The following is a 20,890-nucleotide window of genomic DNA, read 5'->3' on the forward strand; positions in this document are numbered from 1 at the left end:
ATCTAGGAGGAACAGGATACATAAAGAAGAGAAGAGAAAGGAAACATTCATCTATTTCTATTTTATAAACTATATGATATATACATAAAAATTATGATCAAGCGGCCACGTTAATTTTGAATTCTTGTAAGACAACCGCCGTTGTCATGGTCGAAAACTAAATGAATTTTTAAACTTGGCAATATGAATACAAAAAATATGTCTTTAAGTGTAATTTTCTTTCTTAAAAGCAACAGAAAACGCACAGAATTGAAATGAGTCTATGGGCCTGTTTACATGATTCCGGAATGCTTTATTCTACTGGTCCTCTACTGTAGGTAGGAGTTCCTGTTGTTAATTTCTTGGACAAGGGGCATTGTTCTTTTGAAAGGAACGAGCCATTCATGTGAGACCTTGGGACAGGGTCTACCCGATCCCCTTAGGCAACCAATAACCTTATTCGAGATGTCATAACAAAGTATTAGAAACATCACATTTTAGCATATTCCCCATCATCATTTGATTTAAATAACCGTCCTCAAGATAGTACGCTGTATCATTGCCGGAGAAAAATCAGGTAGGATCAGTTGAAGTCCCAAAGTAAGTTTTCAAATTTGTTTTTTTGCAAGTATATATGGAGTTTGAAAGATCAGAACACTAAGCATGACATCAAGTGGTGCAAAGTTAAACAGCCTAGGTCTTATTCGAATATTACCAAGAGATGAAATTTGTGTTTGTGGGAGAAATGTTTCATTTTATGTAAACCGGAAACGAGCCCGTATCGTGTTGCAGACATGCTAGGAAATTCTTGCTGAAAAACGTTATCATGTAACTAGTGATAAAGTTCCCGCGTGACGTGACATGTGACACACAATGTATTGTATTGTTCTGTATTTTCAAATTTCTTTCAATGTAACCGTTTTTTCTGGCAGTCCCCTGATGATTGCCTCGCATGAGGCATGAAACTCAGAGTAGCGATTAAACAGATTTTAAGAGGCTGTGTCTGTAATACTGGTCTGCCCGATCTGGCTTGTTTAATAGATTTCGCTCTTTTCTAGTGTGGTGCAAGACTTTCATGTACTTATACTAAAAACACAATTCACTTGACCGGATCATTATTTTTTTTTTCCAGTTTTTAAGGATTTTCGGTTCACTCGAACGAGCGCTTGTAACGACCACTGTCAAGGCTTAAATTTACCACAGCTTTGAAAATTATTTAAAAAAGAACTAACAACTTCTGCACCAAACAAACACCACAGCCTGTTAAATTATGTCTTTTTAATTTATCACACCAACTTTCACGAACATTGAGCTCGAATCAAGCTAGCAGCAAAACATTAACGACACCCCTATCACACACCTTGATGAAACACTTGAAAACGGCTCAGATTCAAACTTTATTTTTGAAAAAGTGAGGCGGTCTACTTCAATCAAACCAACGCAGCCGAAAAGTAGATGTAATAGAAAATGTTCCTATCGAAAAAAACCTTCTGGTATCGTCTTAATGAAATATATACAGCTGTGTAAACTTGCCCAATTTCGAAGATCTTCATGTTTGCAGCCATTTTGAGGGACTCCATCATCCCTGAGTATCCTTATTAAATTTTAGAGGAATCGATATTCAAAATGTAGTTAATTAAAGCTTTACAAGATAGCACTCCAACAAGAAATTTGACTAATGAATATATTATTAAATGAGCAAGGCCCAGGGGGGGGGGGGGGGTACTCCGGGATCCAAGTGACGGGGATGTGCGAAGGATTTTTTTGGGGTCGAAATTTTCGATTCCGGGATTTTTTTGGGTAGGAGAATTTGGCAGGTATTTTTTTGGGTGACTTGATTTAAATAGGGGATTTTTTTGGGGTATTAAAATCAAACTAAAGTGCCTTGGCGCGGCCTTGGCAATTTAGGGGTAATTTGACTAGGGATTTTTTTGGGCGTATTTTTTGGTCCAGGGATTTTTTTGGGTAATGTCGGGAGACTTAGGGATTTTTTTGGGTCCTGAGTTTTGCCTCCATTCGATCATCCCCGTCACTTTGATCCCGGAGTACCCCCCTGGGGAGCAAGGGTCCTGCGCGACCTTAAAGGGACCCTTCCCTTATCGATAACAATTAATTAATATTTATGAGTATTATGGTGTGCCGGTAGTAAGTAGCCAGCCAATACTGCTGATACGCCAAAGCCCCCTGGGTTTTCACCCTTTAAAAGGAGTTTTGGGAAGGTTTCCACAGGATGAAGAAAATCTTGAACCCGGTGGGAATTGAACCCATAACCTCCGGATTAGATCAACCGATGCTCTACCGACTGAGCTAGAGACTGATTTGTTTGTTTACTCTTGGTCGGCCAGTGCTACATTTCACTCATGAATGCGAAGGTCAACCTGGTACCTCTTGGGCATACACCTGAACTCCATGGATGCCCGAAAGTAGTGATTCTGGTATTATAATAGTGAGGTGGATAGTATCCAGAATTTACTTTGAATTGTGTGCTTTAGGGTTAAAACTGCCAAATTTGGTGATAATGATGCTTTGTCAAACTGATGTGTCTGTGATATGGGGCCACTGTGAAATTTGCTGCTGAGACGACTGAAATGAGAAGGGTGCTCTTTGGGACTGATGTAGGAGTTTATTTCCTCTGGAGGGGGGAGGGGGATTCCCCTAAAGTGGACTATACAGGAGGGCTCCGCCTAAGGGGTACCACTTTCAGGCTCTAGGTATATAAAAGGGCAGGGATTTCATGAGTTGGAGTGTACAGGTAAGGGTAAAGGGCAGGGGAACTATCATTTGGGTATGTACACTGTACACCATACAGTGGAACCTCGATATAACGAAGGGCCAAGGGACTAGCAAAATGTGTTCGCTATATAGAGGTTTCGTTATATCGAGGTTCTTTTCCATATATTTGCTATTACTGGGACGAAAAATATCGTTCGTTATATCGAGGACTTCGTTATATAGAGGTTCGTTAAATCAAGGTTCCACTGTACCTACACAGACCCACCAAAGAGTCGATTCATTTAAGCATTTTAAGGCATTATTCAAGTGAAAAATTAAGAAAACAGATGTACATGTAGTGAACCTTCTCTAGGTTCGTGAAAGGGGTATCATTTTTTATCAACGGTATATTAAAAGGGTACCTTTTCCGTCAAAAATGATATATGAAAGGTAAAGGCTTCGACCTCAGGGCAGAGCCTCCCCATAAATAATAATAATAAAAATTTGAGTAGCCATTTGGGTTTATTCCCAAAACTACCTGCAAATAACTTATAAGACCCAAAAGGAAAAAAAAATTCTTTTGGGTCTTACTGTCTACGTTATTTGCATGGTAACGACTGGCCCAGGGATTACTCGGGATTTCAAGTGACAGGGATGATCGAATGGGGGCAAAAATAAAGAAAAATTAATCGAAATTTTAAAACCGAAAAAAATCCTTCAAACATCCCCATCACTTGAAGTCCCGAGTACCCCCCTGGGATTACCGTAACTACAGTAACTCACACAAAACAATGTTAGCACTTCCTGTACCTTTTACTGTTTTGTTCACTATACAATGTAACCAAATTTATTTCAGCCTTTTGGTGAAGGCTTTTGCTACAAATTCCCCTATGCTAGAGTTCAAGTTAAGACCCTCATACCCCACCTCCTCCCTTCCCTGGATATTAAGTGGGACAATATTAGGACTACAGTACAATCCTGACTTCTCAAAGCATCGGTTATTCAAACTCCTCATTGTGATTGACAAACCAATTTCCGTTTCTCTTGGATATTACTTCTCTGATTTTACACACAGATTCTTGAACATCTCAATTTCTTAAAGCAATTTTCATTTCCCCTGGTGGCTTGAAAACTTGGGATTCTACTGTATTGATGGCTCCCAAGTGACACTTGGAAGGATACTCAAAATTGTCACATACTTATTGACCTAACTAGTAAGCTTTAAACAAGTATTGATGTAGAACCTTTTCCTTCCATGATCTGCGAGGCCGAAATAAAATATCAAATAAAGAATTGCACACCTCTGGGTTTAACACACGCTCAGTAATTTTCACTAACACTGCTAAATGAAACTCGCTGTTCTTTAGTCTATCGTAAATTTCCAGTAAGAATTCCTCAACAACCATCTCTTTGAAGTCTCTTCTTCTAACCATTACAGTTTCAAGCATGTTAAATAGTTCAGGGTGAAGTTTTCCAACTCTAGAAAATGCCAAGACAAGCATCACCAAATCATTTGTAGCAAAAGGTGTCAGATCTTCACGCTGAAACAGCTGTTCCTCAACAACCTTGAACACTTCAGCGTTTAATGATTCTACATTAGAATATGCAAATGCAAAAGATGCCACCATCCAGGGCTGGAACTGGTCGAGATCACGGGTCAATATCTCATTACCTATCGCCTTGTAGAACTGACCAGTATCTGGGACCCCATACTCTGCAAAGGCCCATACTATCAAGCACATTTCTTCAGAAGTAAAATCAGAGAGTTGTCTTGCAAATATCTCTCTGTCCAAGGCATGGAAGATTTCGTCAACATTTGTTCGTGTACGGTACTTTGCAAATGCCCAACTCAGCTCTGAGAGTTGTTTGGTCGAGTAACCTCCAAGTTTATAATACAAAATGCCTCTCTCGAGATCCTTATAAACCATTGGATCTTTTACGCACAACTTCGCCATACAGATAGCAATTGTGCATAGCTGATTTGCATCATAGGCATTGAGATTTGCTCTAATATCTTGCACCAGCATCTGAAAAAGGTTCTGTTGCATTTCCTGTACCAAAAACACATCCCTCATTTGGACGCTTTTGTTGAAATAATTCACGATGCATTCAAGAATTGTGAATTTATGCAAAGGAGTGAGCTCTCGCTTTCTTTTCACTTCCACCCAGTAGAAAATGACGAGTTTCTTGATTGATTCTATATTTTCTATTCGCTTCAGGATTCGTTCTTCGTGTGACAGTAATGGCTTCGGATTCACAAGGCCCTCGAGACGTTTCTTGCGTAAACTTTCTAACAGTTCCGCAGATTTTTCTCTTGATTTCTCCATATACTCAGCCTTTTTGTTAACTTGTTCCATCCCAGATGTGTGGAACAGAAAGCTTGCTTGATAGTTGGCAAGAAATATTCTCTGCAAGGATGTCTCATGGTTTGAATTGCCTCCGCTTCCAAGCACGTGAAAAGGTCGACAAATTGTGAGCAGTGAGCTCATTCCGCGCATTAGTACCAAATTTCGCCATCTCAATAAGTTTACTTGATGTTTTTCGACGTTTCGTAAACTAGGAATCATTTTTGAGCGCCGTTTTCATCTAGTAAAGATGTACATAAATGCTGTCAAAACGGCCGCCATTTTGACTTCTCATTAGGTTCCAGTCTCCTCGGCTTTGTTCTTCGGGATGCTCCGGGCGAGCTCGGATTTCCTCCGAGACGGGCCGGGTTCGGCCGAGGAGCCGAGTGCCGACTGTGTGCAGAGAGTCTGGGACACAGAATTGCACCACAACAATGAAAATCAAAAATTTGCAGAGCTTTGCATTAGCTTCCATAGAAGCCTGCACGCGACCGGCTTCATTATATATTTTTCACCATTCATACGAAGTGTACAGCTGGAAACGTACATGTACAATGTCAACCTTCAGTTGCCTCGAATAAGGTATCTTTCACCCTTGTTTATATGAATGCAGGTGTTATCAGAAATCTCAGAAATTATGTAAGCTTAAGTTGGGTCGACAGCTTGTCAGATTCAAGCTTCGATTTTTGGTATAAATGTGCGTAGAAGGTCGCAGAAGCTTTAGCTGAGCCATGGAATGGTTTACGTGTGTTGGAACACTTTGCATGTGTCACAACACTGGTAAAATCGTGGGACTGTACTACATATATGTCCGATGCGAAGTTTCTTCTTTGCAAGTTGCAGAGAGGGTAGCAAAGGGTTTATACGTGACACGTGAAAAGGGCAAAAATTTGTCCGTGACGCGTGAAAATAGGGTAAAAATTATACCGTGACGCGTGAAAATAGCTAGAAAAAATACAGGATTCGTGAATTCTGCTGTTTCAAGTAAACGTGACGCGTGAATTTGGTTAAAATTTGTGCGTGAAACGGGATCACGACACCCCCTTTGCTACCCTGTGCAGAGGCAAAGCTTATCAAATCATTCGAGAATAAAGTGCTATTAAGCATACATTTATTACACTCGGGATAGACATTGCTTTTATAATCTGAATCAAATGGATGTTTCAACTGTTGAACAGTGTGAATCCACAAACCCACACATACCAAAATAATTATTTTATGAACTCTAAGGGTTCACAAGCTGCTTGCCCCATAATGAGGCTGCCCCAGCTGGGGGTTACCCTTTTTCGGTGGTTTGGCGGAATGGTGATAGCATATTGCCCTAACCAACAAATAAAGCTAACCGTAGGCAATCTGGGGTAAAGCTTACTGCAAACAAACCAGGGTGAAGCTAGCGGCAAGCAAACAAGTGACATTCTGTCACTCCCCCATTCCTCAGAATAGGGTCATCCCAATCTGTGATCTGGTCACCCCAACCTGAGGGTTCACATGTTGCTAGGTTTTTTTTTTTTTTTTTTTTTTTTTTTTCTTTTATCAATGCTTTATGCCTGCTGTTATCAAGTGCTGATCCTACTCTTTGGCTACACATTTTGCTTGCCGAATTTTACACTGGCAGGCCTAGGGTTTGACATGTATAATGTTTTTCAACTGGATTGTTTGGTAGGAGGGAGGGTTGGGGGGGGGGGTAGGGGTGTGGGGTTGGTGGAGGTGGTTGAATATTTAAGTTAAGGGAATAATAGGGGAAAACTGTACCAATCTCTGGATAAGTTATAGAAATGCAAAGTTCCTTGTCAAATCACAGACTACCGTAATGATTCGATTTAGTGCCCGGGGCACTTATTTAGTTTTGGCACCTCAAGAGAGGGTGCTTATTCGAGACAGGGCATTTATTCGGGAAAGGGCACTTATTTATTTTTTTTGAGAAACAACCAAATGTTCAAAACAAAACTTAATAAATATTAAAATAACTGATCATGACAATAACAGAAACTGTAACACTAGCAAATTGTTGAAAGTTCAGTTACTTTTAAAAGAATTGTTCATTTTGGCAGTAAAAATATACATTTATGGTACGGTGAATGTTCATGAGTTTATCTATTCGACGTCAATAACTTCAGTAGGGGCAGTTATCCACAATAGGGGTTCTTATTACAATAGTGGCGCTTATAAAAATGGAAGAGCTTATTAGAATGGGGCCGCTAACAGTGCTCGACACTAACGCTAGTACACTAGCCCAGGACTAGTAAAATTTCATGCTTGGCTAGTAAAAGTACGCTCCTACTAGCCCATATACTAGTAAGATTCGTGGAAAAATAAATCAACTACAACTCTATAACTTGGGAAGTTTTTCTCCCAGAAACCTTCATCAGGATCTAGTTTCCATAGCTTGAGTAATTTAAACCAGAGCGCTTGCGACCCACACCGCATACGGGTTTATATCGTACGATCAACTCGCAAACCTGACACCATCTTGGAAAAGACCCTCTGTCCTCGCTTCCATGACACTCAAAAGGGACCTGGGAGAGAGCCATAATAAGTTGGCCATCTTGGGGTTTTCGCGCGAGCGACCGCGCGAGCATGATTTCAAGCTTTTGTAACACTTAACCTACAAGAAAGCTGCCTTCAAGGGCCGATAATCGTGAGCCAGATTTACATTGTTCACCAGAGGACCACACACAGAATGAAGAGAAAAAGAAGTGTGATCCACGGTCAAGAAATTCTCAACTGAGTTGGATGATAGCATCGTTGCTGCGACTCAGTGAAGGAAAGATGTACTTGTGTGGACTCCAACAAATGTAGCGCTAAGAGATTAGCTGATTCAAACTTGGCTGTTTTTAATTTTTTTTAAAGGGGGGGAGGGGTGGGGCTAGTGACTTGTCCTTGTGGGCTAGTGATTATTTATACCTTAACTAGCCAATTGCCTAGTATCCAAAAAAGTTAGTGTCGAGCACTGGCTAATTATAATTGGAATAGGGGTGCTTATTAACAAAAACACATTCGAAGGGGGGCGCTTATTCGGAAGAGGGCGCTTATTGGAAGGAGGGTGCTAAATCGAATCATTACGGTACATGAATTCAAAGTACATGTAATCTGCAAAAAATTAATAAGCACACATAGTACAGCTTTCTCCCCAGTCTGTATCCTGTCACCCCTGCCTCGCTGTGTTCTTGCAATGCAAGCTTCTACTCATAAGCAGTAAAGGCTGTGTGACAGGTGCAAAAGGTTACATTTGATATGTTTTACCTGCTACAGTCAGGCTACCATGTGGGAGGCACGGTGGCCTTAAAGTGCTGGATTCTGGGTCAAGGGGTCCAGGCTCAAGCCCTGGCTGAGGTACTGCAAGATACTTTATTCTCAAAGTGCCTCTCTCCACCCATGGCCGGGTGTATAAATGGGTACCGGCAAATTTAATGCTGGGGGTAACCCAGTGGACTAGCATCCCATTCAGGGGAGGGGGGAGGGAATACAAAGACCCCTATAGTCGCTTCATAAGTATATTTTGCTACATAAAATGGGATACCGGTAAGCTCTGGCCTGATAGGCCATAATGCTCAAATGTAGTCTACAGTTACGTGGTCTGGCTACCTGAATAAATTATTTCAGCTTCATGCCTGTAACACTCCCAGGAGCAAAAAGTGTAGTTAATACTTTCTTTATAATTTATTATATGACTGTATTTTGTTCTTTAGATCACAGTGATTAGTTTAACAGCAGTCATTGATTGAAGCTACAGGACTTAAAAAGTTACAAGTCATGGAGGTTCATGTTCAAGAAGGTCCAGATAGTCCTGGAGATATTTGTACTCATGATCAGTCAGAGAATTTCAGTGATGTTGGGTGGGCTTCATTTCCTGAGATCAATGAGGAGGAACATGTAAAGAGGGTTAGTTAAGTCATAAATTAATTATTCGTTTTTAATAGCTACATGTATGACTTTACCAGAGTATGAAGAATGGATATGATTTCACAATTTTTATTATCAGACGTACCGGTATGTGCACTCGAGCAGGTAATTTGCATGGGGCCTGTGCAGAGATACAATTGTACATGTAACCTGAACTGAAGGCTGCAAGTTATCTGTGCAATATGTGTACAATAGAATTTTATTGTCATCTTTGTTTACATCATGTACCCACAGTTTTTAGTTTTCCAGTCTTTAGTCATTGCTTATGATGCAATTTGTGTTAAGTTCTTTTTTTTTTCTTTTCTCAATGCAGAAGCAAAATCCTGAAGATAGAGCCAATTGGCTTTCAAAGCTTACATTTTGGTGGTTTAACTGGTGAGAATCAAAATTCAAATAAATCAGGAATAATTAGGAACAGCGAGGTGTGCGATCCTGTGACTCTGGGTATCCTAAATAGCATTTTGATTAGCCTAGTAAATGGCACTCTGGTTAGCCTAAATAACATTCCAGTTAGCCTACAATTATTTTAGGTAGCTTGCAGTTAGCCTATTTATTTGAAGTAGGGATTTCTGGCTACCATGCCTCGCACGCCTCGCTGCCGTGCCTTAATTGCACGCCATGTTGCCTTGCCTTGCATGCCTCACTGCCTCGCACATTTGTAAGACTAATATAAAGAACAAACTAGTTCAAAGGAGTGAATGAATGAATGAATGAATGAATGAATGAATGAATGAATGAACAAGTGCGCGTGCAATTGAGTAAACAAACAAATGAATAAATAATGAATGTGCAAACAATTTGAATGAATAGATGAATATTAAATAAATAGTACTCACAATATTATTAAAGCATAGCTCCCAGGGTTGTTAGATGCTGGATGCACGATAATAACACAATGTAGAATGACCTGATTAGTGGGTAGGATAGGGTTTTGAAGGGGTGACCCTATTCGGTGGAATGCAGAATGAGGGAATGACGATAATATATTGCCCTTACATTGTACCAACAAATGAAAGCTAACTACAAGGCAGCAAACCAGGGTGAAGCTAACCACGAGCAAAACAGCAGGGTGAAGCTGACCATAAGTAAACTACATGTAGTGACATGTTCCAAAATTCTCCTATTCTGCAGAATAGTACACAATGGTAGTTACACAAGAAACAGCTTGCCAATTGACACATTTTAATTTAAATAACAGGATAATTTATACTGGTTACAAAAGACCACTAGAAGACAAGGATCTTTGGGCATTAAGAAGAAATAACCAAGCATCTTATATTGTACCAAAACTGAGGCAGAGATGGACTGAACAACAGAGGAAATGTAGAGAAATGTAAGTCACCTGACTCCCTACATGTAGTGGACTATACATGTAATGGGGATGCTACACCCAGAGGGGTGCATTTTTCATGCTGGAAGTAAGTGTATACAGCTATTTCAAAAAAACGTTGTCGAAAAAAAGCACAAAACTGCACAAGCCAATCCCTAAAGGTAGTATGGGTAGATGTATTGAGCTACTGCACGTGTTGAACACTAATGAGATATATTACAACAAAATAAGCGCAATTTTCGTGGGGTTCTTTTCAGACATTTAGAAACAAGGTACGTTTAGACCCTCTGAAGTTCAGAATAATTTTTCCTCACTCAAAGACATGCGACAGTAAATGTAAATTAAGCTACAGATATAGGCCTCCTGAGAAGAAAAACAAATTCTCCACGTGCAAAAATACAAACTTGTAAATTTCCTCTAGGCCAATATGCAAAATTCCTGTGAATACCCAGACCACTTTTCGGTCTTGTCGCGTGCACTTTGATGTTTTTTTTTTTCCGACAACGTTTCTCGAAATAGCTGGGAAAGGGTAGGAATTTCACAAGTTGGAGTAAAAGCAAAAGGTAGAGAAAACTCTCATTCAGGAACTGTGGAGACCATTTTAAAGTAGTAGGGCTAGTAGGACTTTGTGAAGTGCATATATGCAATCTTGAGTACATTACCCATATCATCTGGAACCCTAAAATATCAACCGATGCAAAAAAGAAGTGGGGCTATAGCCCTACCAGCCCCTCCCCCTCTGTGGTCCCTGTCATTTGAGTGCAAATGAACAGTTGATTCAGAGTAAACAATAAGGGGTGCTCAAGTAAAACGTTTAATAAAGAGATACTGTACATACATGTATTCCCACTGTTGCGGTACATGATAAGTACATTTTTCTGTTGAAGGTACACGTAAATGAAAGGGTTACCTTCTCTGTCAAAAATCAGGGTGTTCATTAGGCATCGGAGATCGGAGAATTCTCCTTCTACTATGTAGAATTCTCCGGCTAAATTTTAAAAGTCTCTACCTATTTTCTTATTAAGTTGTGGAACCTTTAAAAATCATTCTCCGGTTACTTTACACTATTCTCCTGCTATTAAAATTCTTAATGAAAACACTGAAAAATGGACGATAAAAGGTGTAGGGTTTGAATTACATGTACACATGTTCATGTACTTCACTAAAGGCTACTTTAAACCTGCTGAAGGGGGCATGCTTGGGACCAACACCCAACTTTCTATGCCTTAAAGACATATCTTTACTTGGAGTAAGGGAATTGTTTGCTCCTTTTTTCGACCTGTAATTCACACAGTCTCCTAGCAGGGCACCAAAACTGACCCTTTTCCACTTTCCCACGGTACATGCACTTTTCTCAGTGCTTCTAAAATTTTGCCAGGCTCATCATTTCTCTTATTTCTAAACTTTTGTTTTTGTTTTTTCATTTGTAAGAAATGCACCTAAGGAAAATTACAAATCGGAAGATGATTACAGAGAAACAGACAGACTGCTGGATGATGAAGGTGGAACTGAAGAGTCTGCAGGAAACTCATCCACACAGCAGCCAAAGAAGAAAAAGAAACCTTCTCTCACCAAAACACTTTGGAGCCTGTTTGGAATCAACTTTGCCATAGCTGTCCTCTGCAAGCTCTTACATGATGGACTAATATTTATTCAACCTCAGCTCCTAAAGTAATTACATGAACTTATGTATTTTATTTTTTTTCATTTTTTTTTCTATTACTGTAAAAGCTCACTATTGACCCCCTTTCAGGCCTGGACCACTCCCAAGTCCAGAAGTTCAGTTGAAAGTTCAGTTTTGTAACAAGCCCCCCTCCCTTTATCCCCTCCCCCCCCTGCCACATTTTATCAATCCCCCCTTTCCAAAATGGTAACTCGTAACAATTTATGAACTGAAGAAAACAAGGAAGTTTTGAAAGCACTGCCAATTTACTTGTTATTGTTGCTAAATTTTGTGACAATATGCTACCAAGCAGCACCATTTCATGTCTTGGTACCCTATCTGTAGATCTGATAAATTATTTATAACAAAACCCCATCTCTAAAAAGGTTCCCCATCCCTATTAAGCGCCCTCACGCCCTTTTCAAAAGGTCCTACATGGGCAGATCTAGGGGGGAGGGTACAGGGGGTGTGCACCCCCTCCCCCCCTCAGAGATGACATGCGGCTTTCTAATTCAACTGGTATTCATTCAAAAGAAAGTCAGTTACACCATTCTTTAGTGATCCACCCTCTCCTGAGAAAATCCTGGATCCGCCCTGTCCTAGAAAGGGGATGAGGAGAGTATATAATTTTGCACTGGGTGGGGACACTGTCCTGGTATGGTGCATGCCAGGTCGTAAATATACACTGTAACTTTCTCATCAACCAGACTGTTTAGTCTGTGTAACAGGGTGGCACAAAAGCGGTCAACACGCCTCCATTATGTTGCGTGTCAGTTATTACTAGTGACAACCCACACAGGTGTTACAGGTTTTGGGTTGGACAGAAATCACACTCAGGAAAGGTGCCTGCTACATGGGCCTATGGAGTGAAGTTGGGCTAAACAAACAGACAATTGGGAGGGGGGGGGGGGGTGTTTTACAGTTCTCAAATGTTCAGCCTAAGGCAGAAAAAATGAGGTGTCGCCAATTGCAAGCTCCCCACTTTTCATTTTATATACTTTCGATTTTTTGTTGTTTCAACTTTAGGTTAATTGTTGGCTACACTGAAGATAAAGATGATATGTTTGGTGAATGGAAGGAATGGAAAGGCTATGCCTATGCTGGCTCAATGTTTGTGACAGCCGTCATACAGTCTCTTGCTCTTCACCAGTATTTCCACATCATGAATACTATAGGCATGAGAATGCGCACAGGCATTATTGGTTTAGTTTACGAAAAGGTAAAAGTCTTAACAAGAGATGCAATATTATAAAATCCTTGATTAGCCACCCATGCCAGAATACCCCCCCCCCCCTCGATCCTTAGATGAGTAGATGGTCTCCGGTGACCCTCGATAGACAAGCAACAGATGCCCTCTAAACAGACAGTTTCATTCTTACCCTCTTTGTTTGTGGTATTGTTTGAGACCAAATCATCCTTTGACATTACTTGGCTACCACCTCGCACACATGGCCGAGATTTCACAAACAAAAATGGAATGTATAATTTAGTATTTCTCCATGTAATCCACTGAAAATTATATGAAGTCAGTGTTTTGTCCTCAATGTGAGCAGGACACTTTACCTTCTTGGTGCCTCTCAGCTGCGAACAGGAGAATAGAGAGGTAGCAGTGTACTGTAAGTATCTTGATAATCACGCAAAAAGTTAATGCTGGAAGTTGAAGGAGGGGTGAGGAGGGAGGTATTAACCCAGGGGGGGGGGGGCTGCATTCCATCTTAATGGATAAGTTTCTGTCACTTAGTTATGTTCTGCCACTATGACATGGCCTATCAACGCAGAATTTTCTTTCTTTTTAGCTGATCTTAGGAGAACCGTAATTTATTGTATTGTTATATTTGCTTGTTTGAAGGCTTTACTGTTGAACAGTAAGTCCAAGGGGAAGACAACAGCAGGCGAGCTGGTAAACCTGATGTCTGTGGATGCACAGCGCCTCATGGAGCTTACCACTTACATCAACTCATTGTGGTCCAGCCCACTTCAAATTGCTGGTGCCCTGTACTTCCTCTATAACACATTAGGACTGTCTATTCTAGCAGGGTTAGGAGTCATGGTGCTCATCATTCCATTTAACATGTTTCTTGGAAGTAGGATGGGTACTCTTCAGGTAACAGTCAGTTTTTTAATAACATGACTAACTATCCTTTTGCTTAGGAGATCTTCAGTCAATTTACAGAGTGGGATTTTATTTTATAAATCATGCATTAATTTTGTTTCTTAAAACAAATGTACTAGGTAAAACAAATGAGTGAGAAAGATGAAAGGATCAAAGTGATGAACGAAGTTCTTGGTGGAATGAAGGTATGTGTGAAGTTAATGCAATTAACACCGTCCTGAAATCTATTTGATTTGAATAACTGCAATGGTTGTAAAGAAGCATTTCAAAGGAGGTAAAACATGCAGACATGTTATTGTGGTCCATGAGTTACAAGTTTTTAAGGGAGTCAGAATGCTTTTCTGGCTCATTGCCGCCTGCCAAATTGCCTAACATCTTAAAATAGGATTAAAGACCTGTTCTGAAGACACTTGTTGTCTGAAGAGAAGGAGCAAAAAAACAAAACAAATACCCTATTAAATTACCGAGAACCTCAATAACCATTATACCATACCCTATCCCACAGCACATATATATAGCCCATAAGTGGGAGTACCCCCACCCACATTTGGCTCGTGGTCCCTTTTTTGCTCGTTTTACGGCACATTTTCAAAATGTTCCCACAGATAAGCAGATAAGCTGTACCCTCGATTTTGAGTGAAAATGTTTGGGAAAAAGTGTGGCCTATCTGCGGGTGTTTATGGTAATTGGTCAGCCAAATGATTGATCAATTTATTAGTCACTTACTTGCATTGTGAATGTAAAACATGTAGTGTAATTTCTGAAATATTCTGGTTTTCAGGTCCTCAAGCTTTATGCTTGGGAGGAGTCATTTATGAAAGAAATCAAGAGAATACGTAATAAGGAACTAAAGTATTCAAGAAATTCTGATCTGTGGGCTTCAGGGTTTATGTTCACCTTTGGCTGTGCACCAACGCTAGTAAGTGATTGATGAAAGTACAAAGGTCGTTCTGGGTGATTAAAGCTCATTCAAAAAACGAGCTCATACAAAAACTCTTCCTTCTCCATACTTAAATTACTGCATTAACCAAAATATTCTCTGTTTACACCATAGCAGACCTATGGATGCAAGATTATATCTAGATTTTTTATCTGTCTCTCTGCATGAATTGCCGATCTGTTAGGCCTGATATTACTCCTACGTACCGATATATCTCTCTGCACACATTGGAGACCAATGATGCTACATGTAAATAAAAGCTAGCTCTATGCATGTATGGAAATATCTTTATCTCTGCATGTATTGCGGGCCTACATGTATAAACTAAGTTACGCAAGATTTGTACAGTTGATTAGGTTTACAAATACCATCACTGAATTAAAGATTGAGCCATAGAAGAAAACATACAATTTGTAATTATTAATGATGGAAATGAAGTTATGACTACAGTGTACATTGTATCTAGTAAGAAAAAACTTCCTGATTGAAATGAACCTGACCTTAATTAGAAAAAAAAGCAAAATTAGCAGTTTTGACATCTCAGATGAGTTATTCATACATTTACTTAAAAGTGTGCCAGCAGTAGACTTGTATTTCAATCGGTGACTTGTTTTTCTGAAACTTTTTCTGCAGGTTGCAGTTACAACATTTGCTATTTATGTCTTTACTGGAAATGTGCTTACAGCCAGTAAAGCATTTGTTGCCTTATCGCTTTTCAATGTGATGCGTTTTCCTCTTGTTATGCTTCCTGATGTGATTGTAACTTGCATTCAGGTGGGTAATTATGGTTTTCTTTAACCTTGTTTAACATCCAGACGAAACCCTGGTGTATAACCATTCCAGTTAAAGCTACTGAGCACTTGCTTGTTTTTTTTTTTTTTTTCTTTGGATTTGTTTTTATAAAGGCTAGGGTATCGGTAAAAAGGCTGCAAGAGTTTCTAGATCTGGAGGAGCTGGACCTCAACAGTGTCCAAAGAACAACATGTAAGAGTGAAATCATAACGATTGAAAACTTGCTTCTTGTCTGCAATACTAGTTACAGCTTTCAATTATTGCCTGCTAAACATAATTTGTATCCGATAAGTGGATACTTCTTTTGTTAAGACTGATATAAACAGGAGTTTAAAATTGAAAAGTGCATCGATCTGATGATTCAAATTAACTTTTTTTAATTTAATGTAACACTGTACATGTACATGTACAGTATAAAGCTGTGTCCACATTTAACCCGAAACATGTTAAGAATAAACCTGTTTCAAGGAAAGAAACATGTTTGACCTAAACATACTTGTTATTGCATTGTTTACATTAGGGGTGCTTTCCATTAAACCAAATATTTCGGAAATTTTGGTCGTAAGTCAAATGGAAAGGTCCTTTTTTTGGTTGGGAGTGACCGGAATATTTGGGACCACCTGAGGGGGTCCACTTTGACAGGTCATACCGGTCGGACCGAAATTTACCTTTACCATTTTGACAAACTGTTCAGTTGTCTTACTTTAGTTCAGTCGCTTCTCACAGATGCAGGGAACTGGAAAGAGGAATGCAAAATGGAAAGGACCGTTCCACTCGGTTAGCCCGGATAAATCGGAAAATGTCGTTTCATTTTACAACGGTTGATTCCAGTTGGTCCGACCGATCGCACTTTGAAATTGTAAGGCCCCCTAGGTGTCAGTTTCAAAAGTGTTTCATGCCTGGTGTGCAATTTATTCGGTTTCACGGTTTTGCATAAATCTTGTACAATTTAACGGAAAAACAGAGCTCGAAATTACAATAAAGTTTCCATCAAAGCTTTGTTTTTTTGTCTTCTTTCAAGCCCTTCGAGGGAGCAGGGCTTTCAAGCGTTTAGCAAGGAGACGGTATTGTCAGTTTTTGCGCTTTCTTCGGAAAAATAAATTTTTTTTGTGAAGTTCGTTTTTGCATTACAATTCTGCGCGCTTGTATCCGCCGGCGTAAACTTTCGTGGCGATATTCTGCCAAATACTCTGCTTTCTACCCATCGTCAATAATTCTTGTTGTATCGCTTCATTATCCCATATTTATAATAAACATGAGGTCTCGTAGAAGCTCATAGAAGGCCCAATTTTAAAGCTTTTGGGCACTCGTCTCCTCACCGCAAGTCCGCCATTTTTTTAAGGTATTTAGTCTGATCATGATTGAAACTATCTCGTGAGGTAGTTTCAATCATGATCAGAATAATCATGTTTCAATCATGATTCTCGCAATGCACTGCCTGATGTGAACACTTTTCACAACAAACATGTTTCATTCGTGATCAGAGTAATCATGTTTCGGCCTATTGTGAACACAGCTCAAGTGCATTGTGTCAGGCAGGCAAATCGTCTTGTCAATATAGTTACCACCTTATTCTCATAACTTAATTCTCAAAGTAAAAGCTAGTGTCCATGTGCCTTAAAGGGTTTTAATATTCAACTTTTACATTCAAATCGGGAAAAAGAAACTGCAACTAAAAGCAAAAAAATAGCAGAAAAACGGATGAAGTGATAGATTCCATCTTGAAGATACTACACGTAATCGGGAAAGTTCGGTAAACTGGGATAGGCATGTTTAACGCAACAAGTTTAAAACACAATTTACGTGCATTGGTGAAAAACTAACACAATCAATAAACATTTTTTGGCATTAAGTTTGTTTGACAAACTTGTATGGAGACTTAAGCCTGGTTTTCACTAGCGACGCAAGCACAAGCACAAGCGCAAGGATAACAGCTCTTATTTCTCCGTGGAAACGGCCTCGACTCGAGCAAAAGCACAAGTGCATTGCATTTGATGCTTTTGCTTGTGCTAGCGACAAGCACAAGAACAAGGATCAAAATTTGTCCTTTTTGCGTGATAGCGCTTATGCTTGCGCTTGTGCTTGCGTCGCTAGTGAAATATGAACTAAACGCGTGGTAAATAACTGATTATAATTTTCACACAGTGTCCTCGTCTGCCGTGGCAATAGAGAATGGCACGTTCACTTGGAGCAGCAGAGATGCAGCTGTGTTAAAAGAGTAAGCAATAAAATATTACTAAGGCTTGAAAACGGTCAGTCAGACAGTAATAGTAAAGCACATGCATGTAACAATACAACATGCTACAAGGAGCCTACAACTGATTATTACTGAAGCACGGTGAACAACAAAAAACGAGTTTTATTAAAAAGAAAGCCACTTTTTATAAGTGCTTTGCCGAGGACAACACTTTACACCAACAACACGTACTTATTGTTATTTTTTTCTTTGAACAACAAACGGCAGCAATAACAAAAAAAAAACAACAACGACAAACTAACTAACAACAGCGGCAACAGTGGTAACAACAACAACAACAACAACAACAACAAAGACTCTTTATATGTGATGAACAACTACCAAACATCCTAATGATCGAGCTTGGTTTCTTTGTTCGGAGTAATCGTAAGCGGTAACCTCATTCAAAATCCAGTACAAGTTCCTTTCGTCGTGTCTGTCAATTCAGTTGTTTAAAAACTTTGTTTTTGCTTATAGGATTTCACTAAGGATTCCAACTGGCTCGCTTGTTGCAATAGTTGGCCAGGTTGGATGTGGAAAATCTACGCTGCTTTCGGCTCTTCTCGGAGAAACACAGAAGTTGAACGGGAACGTTTTTATAGAGGTTAGAATTTGTTATTGTTATTTGTTATTGCATCTTTTTGCACTTAAAACAATATCGTTAATCGTCTCGTTTAAACAAAGAAAACAGTAAATTTTTGTATCAAATACTTATTTTTATGACCTCAAAATTTTCCAGGGATCTATAGCATATGTCGCCCAGCAGGCCTGGATACAGAACGCCACTGTACGAGATAACATCTTGTTCAACAGAGCGTTTGATTCCGCTCGTTATGAACACATCATTGACTCGTGTGCTCTGAGAACAGATCTGGACATTCTGCCTGCTGGTGACTCTACAGAAATCGGAGAAAGGGTATGAAAAATAACAAAAGAACAAATTTTGATATTTCGGATGATATTCCATGTTCACTATGAACGTTTCTGAAAAAAAATATATATCTTTCTATGTGCAAGTACTAAGGCTCCGCGCTTTTCAAAACAATATAATTTTATAAGTAGCATTTATTGTGTCCCTTTTTTTTGTTTTTGTCAAGGCTAAAGGCGCAATAACTAGTGTTATCCTAAATCGTTATGTAAGTGGCTAACCAAAGTCAACCCCTTTAAATGTGGAGTTACATTGTCAAACTGCAAGCTGACTGATTCAGATTCTTATTTTTTTCTTTTGTCTTATTAAATGAAACTTTACCATATTTCGGACAATGTTTTTAGGGTATAAACCTTAGTGGTGGACAGAAACAGCGAGTAAGCTTAGCTCGTGCTGTGTACTATAATGCTGATGTCTACCTGTTGGACGATCCGCTCAGTGCTGTGGACTCGCATGTTGGAAAACACATCTTTGATAATGTTATTGGTCCCCGAGGATTGCTACAAAATAAGGTTTGTTTACGTTAGAGTAGCGTTGCGAAAGTGTACTTGGTTCTTCAGTCTCAAATATTCAAATAACTATGTTTATGAAATGAAATGAAGTGTAAATGCTGTTGTTCGTAATTTCTTTTATTTTTGTTTTTTTTAGACTCGTTTGCTTGTAACACATGGCATTCATTTTCTACCCCAAATGGATCAAATTATTGTGCTTAAAGATGGGAGAATTTCTGAGGTTTGTTTTTGTATTATAACGTTCAGTATGTGCTGCTTGTCTGAGCACAGTTAGTATAATCGGCACGTGGAAGGCTTGATGAAACAGTGGGAAGGCAGGAAGGACTAGTAAGTGTTGCAATATATATGATTCAAAAGTTCAGGAAAAGTATAGAATGATTGGAAATCATTTTTCTGAAGTAAAGTTTCTACCGCTTATACTGGTAAAGTTTAAATTTTTTAAATGGCTTACTAGTTACTAATTCAACTTGATGAAATATTGGAAAGGCAGGGAGGTATATTGTTGCAATATAATTCAAAAGTCCAGGAAAAGTATAGAATGATTGGAAATACTTTTTCTGAAGTATATTTTCCACCACTATTACTGGTAAAGTGTAATGTTTTTAAATGGCTTAAACCAGCTGCTTAGAATCTCGCGAGATATCTTTTTCATGTTAAGTTGAGGCTGGCTTTCTTGCAAATTTCAACTTGAGAATCAAAGTGCCCTTTGGGCTATCTCGTGTAACTGTCATAGTCAATTTTTTTTTTGTGAAAAAAAAAGTTTAAATGCTTGGCTATCATTGTCTGATTGTCTAATTAAATAATCTGTTTAGTTAAAATGCCACTTCCTTTTCGCTTTTATTTTGCATTAGCCCGTCCCGTACGTATTATCCATGTGTATCTTGTTTTGTAATCTGCATTGCAATGCCTTCTTAATTTGAATCATTTCCTCGAAGCCTTAATACAGCGTGAAATTCCCAACCTCCGAATTCTCTTTTCCCCCAAGCCTTTCACCTACAGACCCCTCTCCTCTCTCTTCCAATTTGGCATACTTTTATACCACATAATATATATCAAACATCACAGCCTTCAAATTAGCTAACAAATACGCAAAGTGAGTAGCCACTCAGTACCACAGAATCTCATGTTACCATGGAACTCAAATAAAATAAATTTATGCACCAGGTAGCACAAGATAAAGACGAAGGCAAAGCATTAATTTGTGACCTCTCACGCGAAAACGTACACTAACGGCTTTCTGCCTGTTTCATTTATTTCCCCGTGTTTGGCATTAAAGCCAAAACACGTCTATTGCATCCTTTCATATTAAAACAAGGGTTCAAAGCCTCCATTGAGTCCAAGTTTTAATACTTTTATTATTATTGCTGCAAATAATATCGGACACTTTAAGTCAGTTTTCTAATATCAATATTACCAACCGCCCTAAAGAAACAGGTC

The 20,890-nt window shown here is 39.2% G+C and overlaps 2 protein-coding genes across 4 annotated transcripts in view; one reads left to right on the top strand and one right to left on the bottom strand.

Moving 5' to 3' along the window:
- Positions 1-3,492: 3,492 nt before the first annotated feature.
- LOC144662243 (uncharacterized) lies at positions 3,493-5,326 on the bottom strand. The gene has a single exon (XM_078523013.1). The coding sequence runs from the start codon at positions 5,256-5,258 to the stop codon at positions 3,903-3,905; it is 1,356 nt and encodes a 451-aa protein (XP_078379139.1). The 5' UTR covers positions 5,259-5,326; the 3' UTR covers positions 3,493-3,902.
- A 142-nt stretch (positions 5,327-5,468) lies between these two features.
- Positions 5,469-20,890, top strand: part of LOC144663852 (multidrug resistance-associated protein 1-like) — a 42,902-nt gene continuing 27,480 nt past the window's right edge. For 2 of the 3 annotated variants that reach the window (XM_078524923.1, XM_078524925.1), the window contains exons 1-16: positions 5,473-5,622; positions 8,731-8,918; positions 9,253-9,314; positions 10,138-10,272; positions 11,701-11,940; positions 12,959-13,151; positions 13,782-14,036; positions 14,165-14,230; positions 14,827-14,964; positions 15,619-15,759; positions 15,891-15,969; positions 17,923-17,995; positions 18,491-18,617; positions 18,753-18,929; positions 19,286-19,453; positions 19,590-19,673. In XM_078524923.1, coding sequence (XP_078381049.1) covers positions 8,790-8,918; positions 9,253-9,314; positions 10,138-10,272; positions 11,701-11,940; positions 12,959-13,151; positions 13,782-14,036; positions 14,165-14,230; positions 14,827-14,964; positions 15,619-15,759; positions 15,891-15,969; positions 17,923-17,995; positions 18,491-18,617; positions 18,753-18,929; positions 19,286-19,453; positions 19,590-19,673 — 2,067 coding nt within the window. In that variant the 5' untranslated portion in view covers positions 5,473-5,622; positions 8,731-8,789. Of the gene's footprint in view, positions 5,623-8,725; positions 8,919-9,252; positions 9,315-10,137; positions 10,273-11,700; positions 11,941-12,958; positions 13,152-13,781; positions 14,037-14,164; positions 14,231-14,826; positions 14,965-15,618; positions 15,760-15,890; positions 15,970-17,922; positions 17,996-18,490; positions 18,618-18,752; positions 18,930-19,285; positions 19,454-19,589; positions 19,674-20,890 lie in introns of all 3 variants that reach the window. The other variant, XM_078524924.1, reaches the window with a different exon arrangement.

Source organism: Oculina patagonica, chromosome 8 (assembly GCF_052425735.1).
Source record: "Oculina patagonica isolate OP01 chromosome 8, crgOcupat, whole genome shotgun sequence".
Taxonomy (NCBI): domain Eukaryota; kingdom Metazoa; phylum Cnidaria; class Anthozoa; order Scleractinia; family Oculinidae; genus Oculina; species Oculina patagonica.

Excerpts from the sequence above, each read along its gene's own strand:
- LOC144662243 (XM_078523013.1), bottom strand. The coding sequence starts at position 5,258 with ATGATTCCTAGTTTACGAAACGTCGAAAAACATCAAGTAAACTTATTG.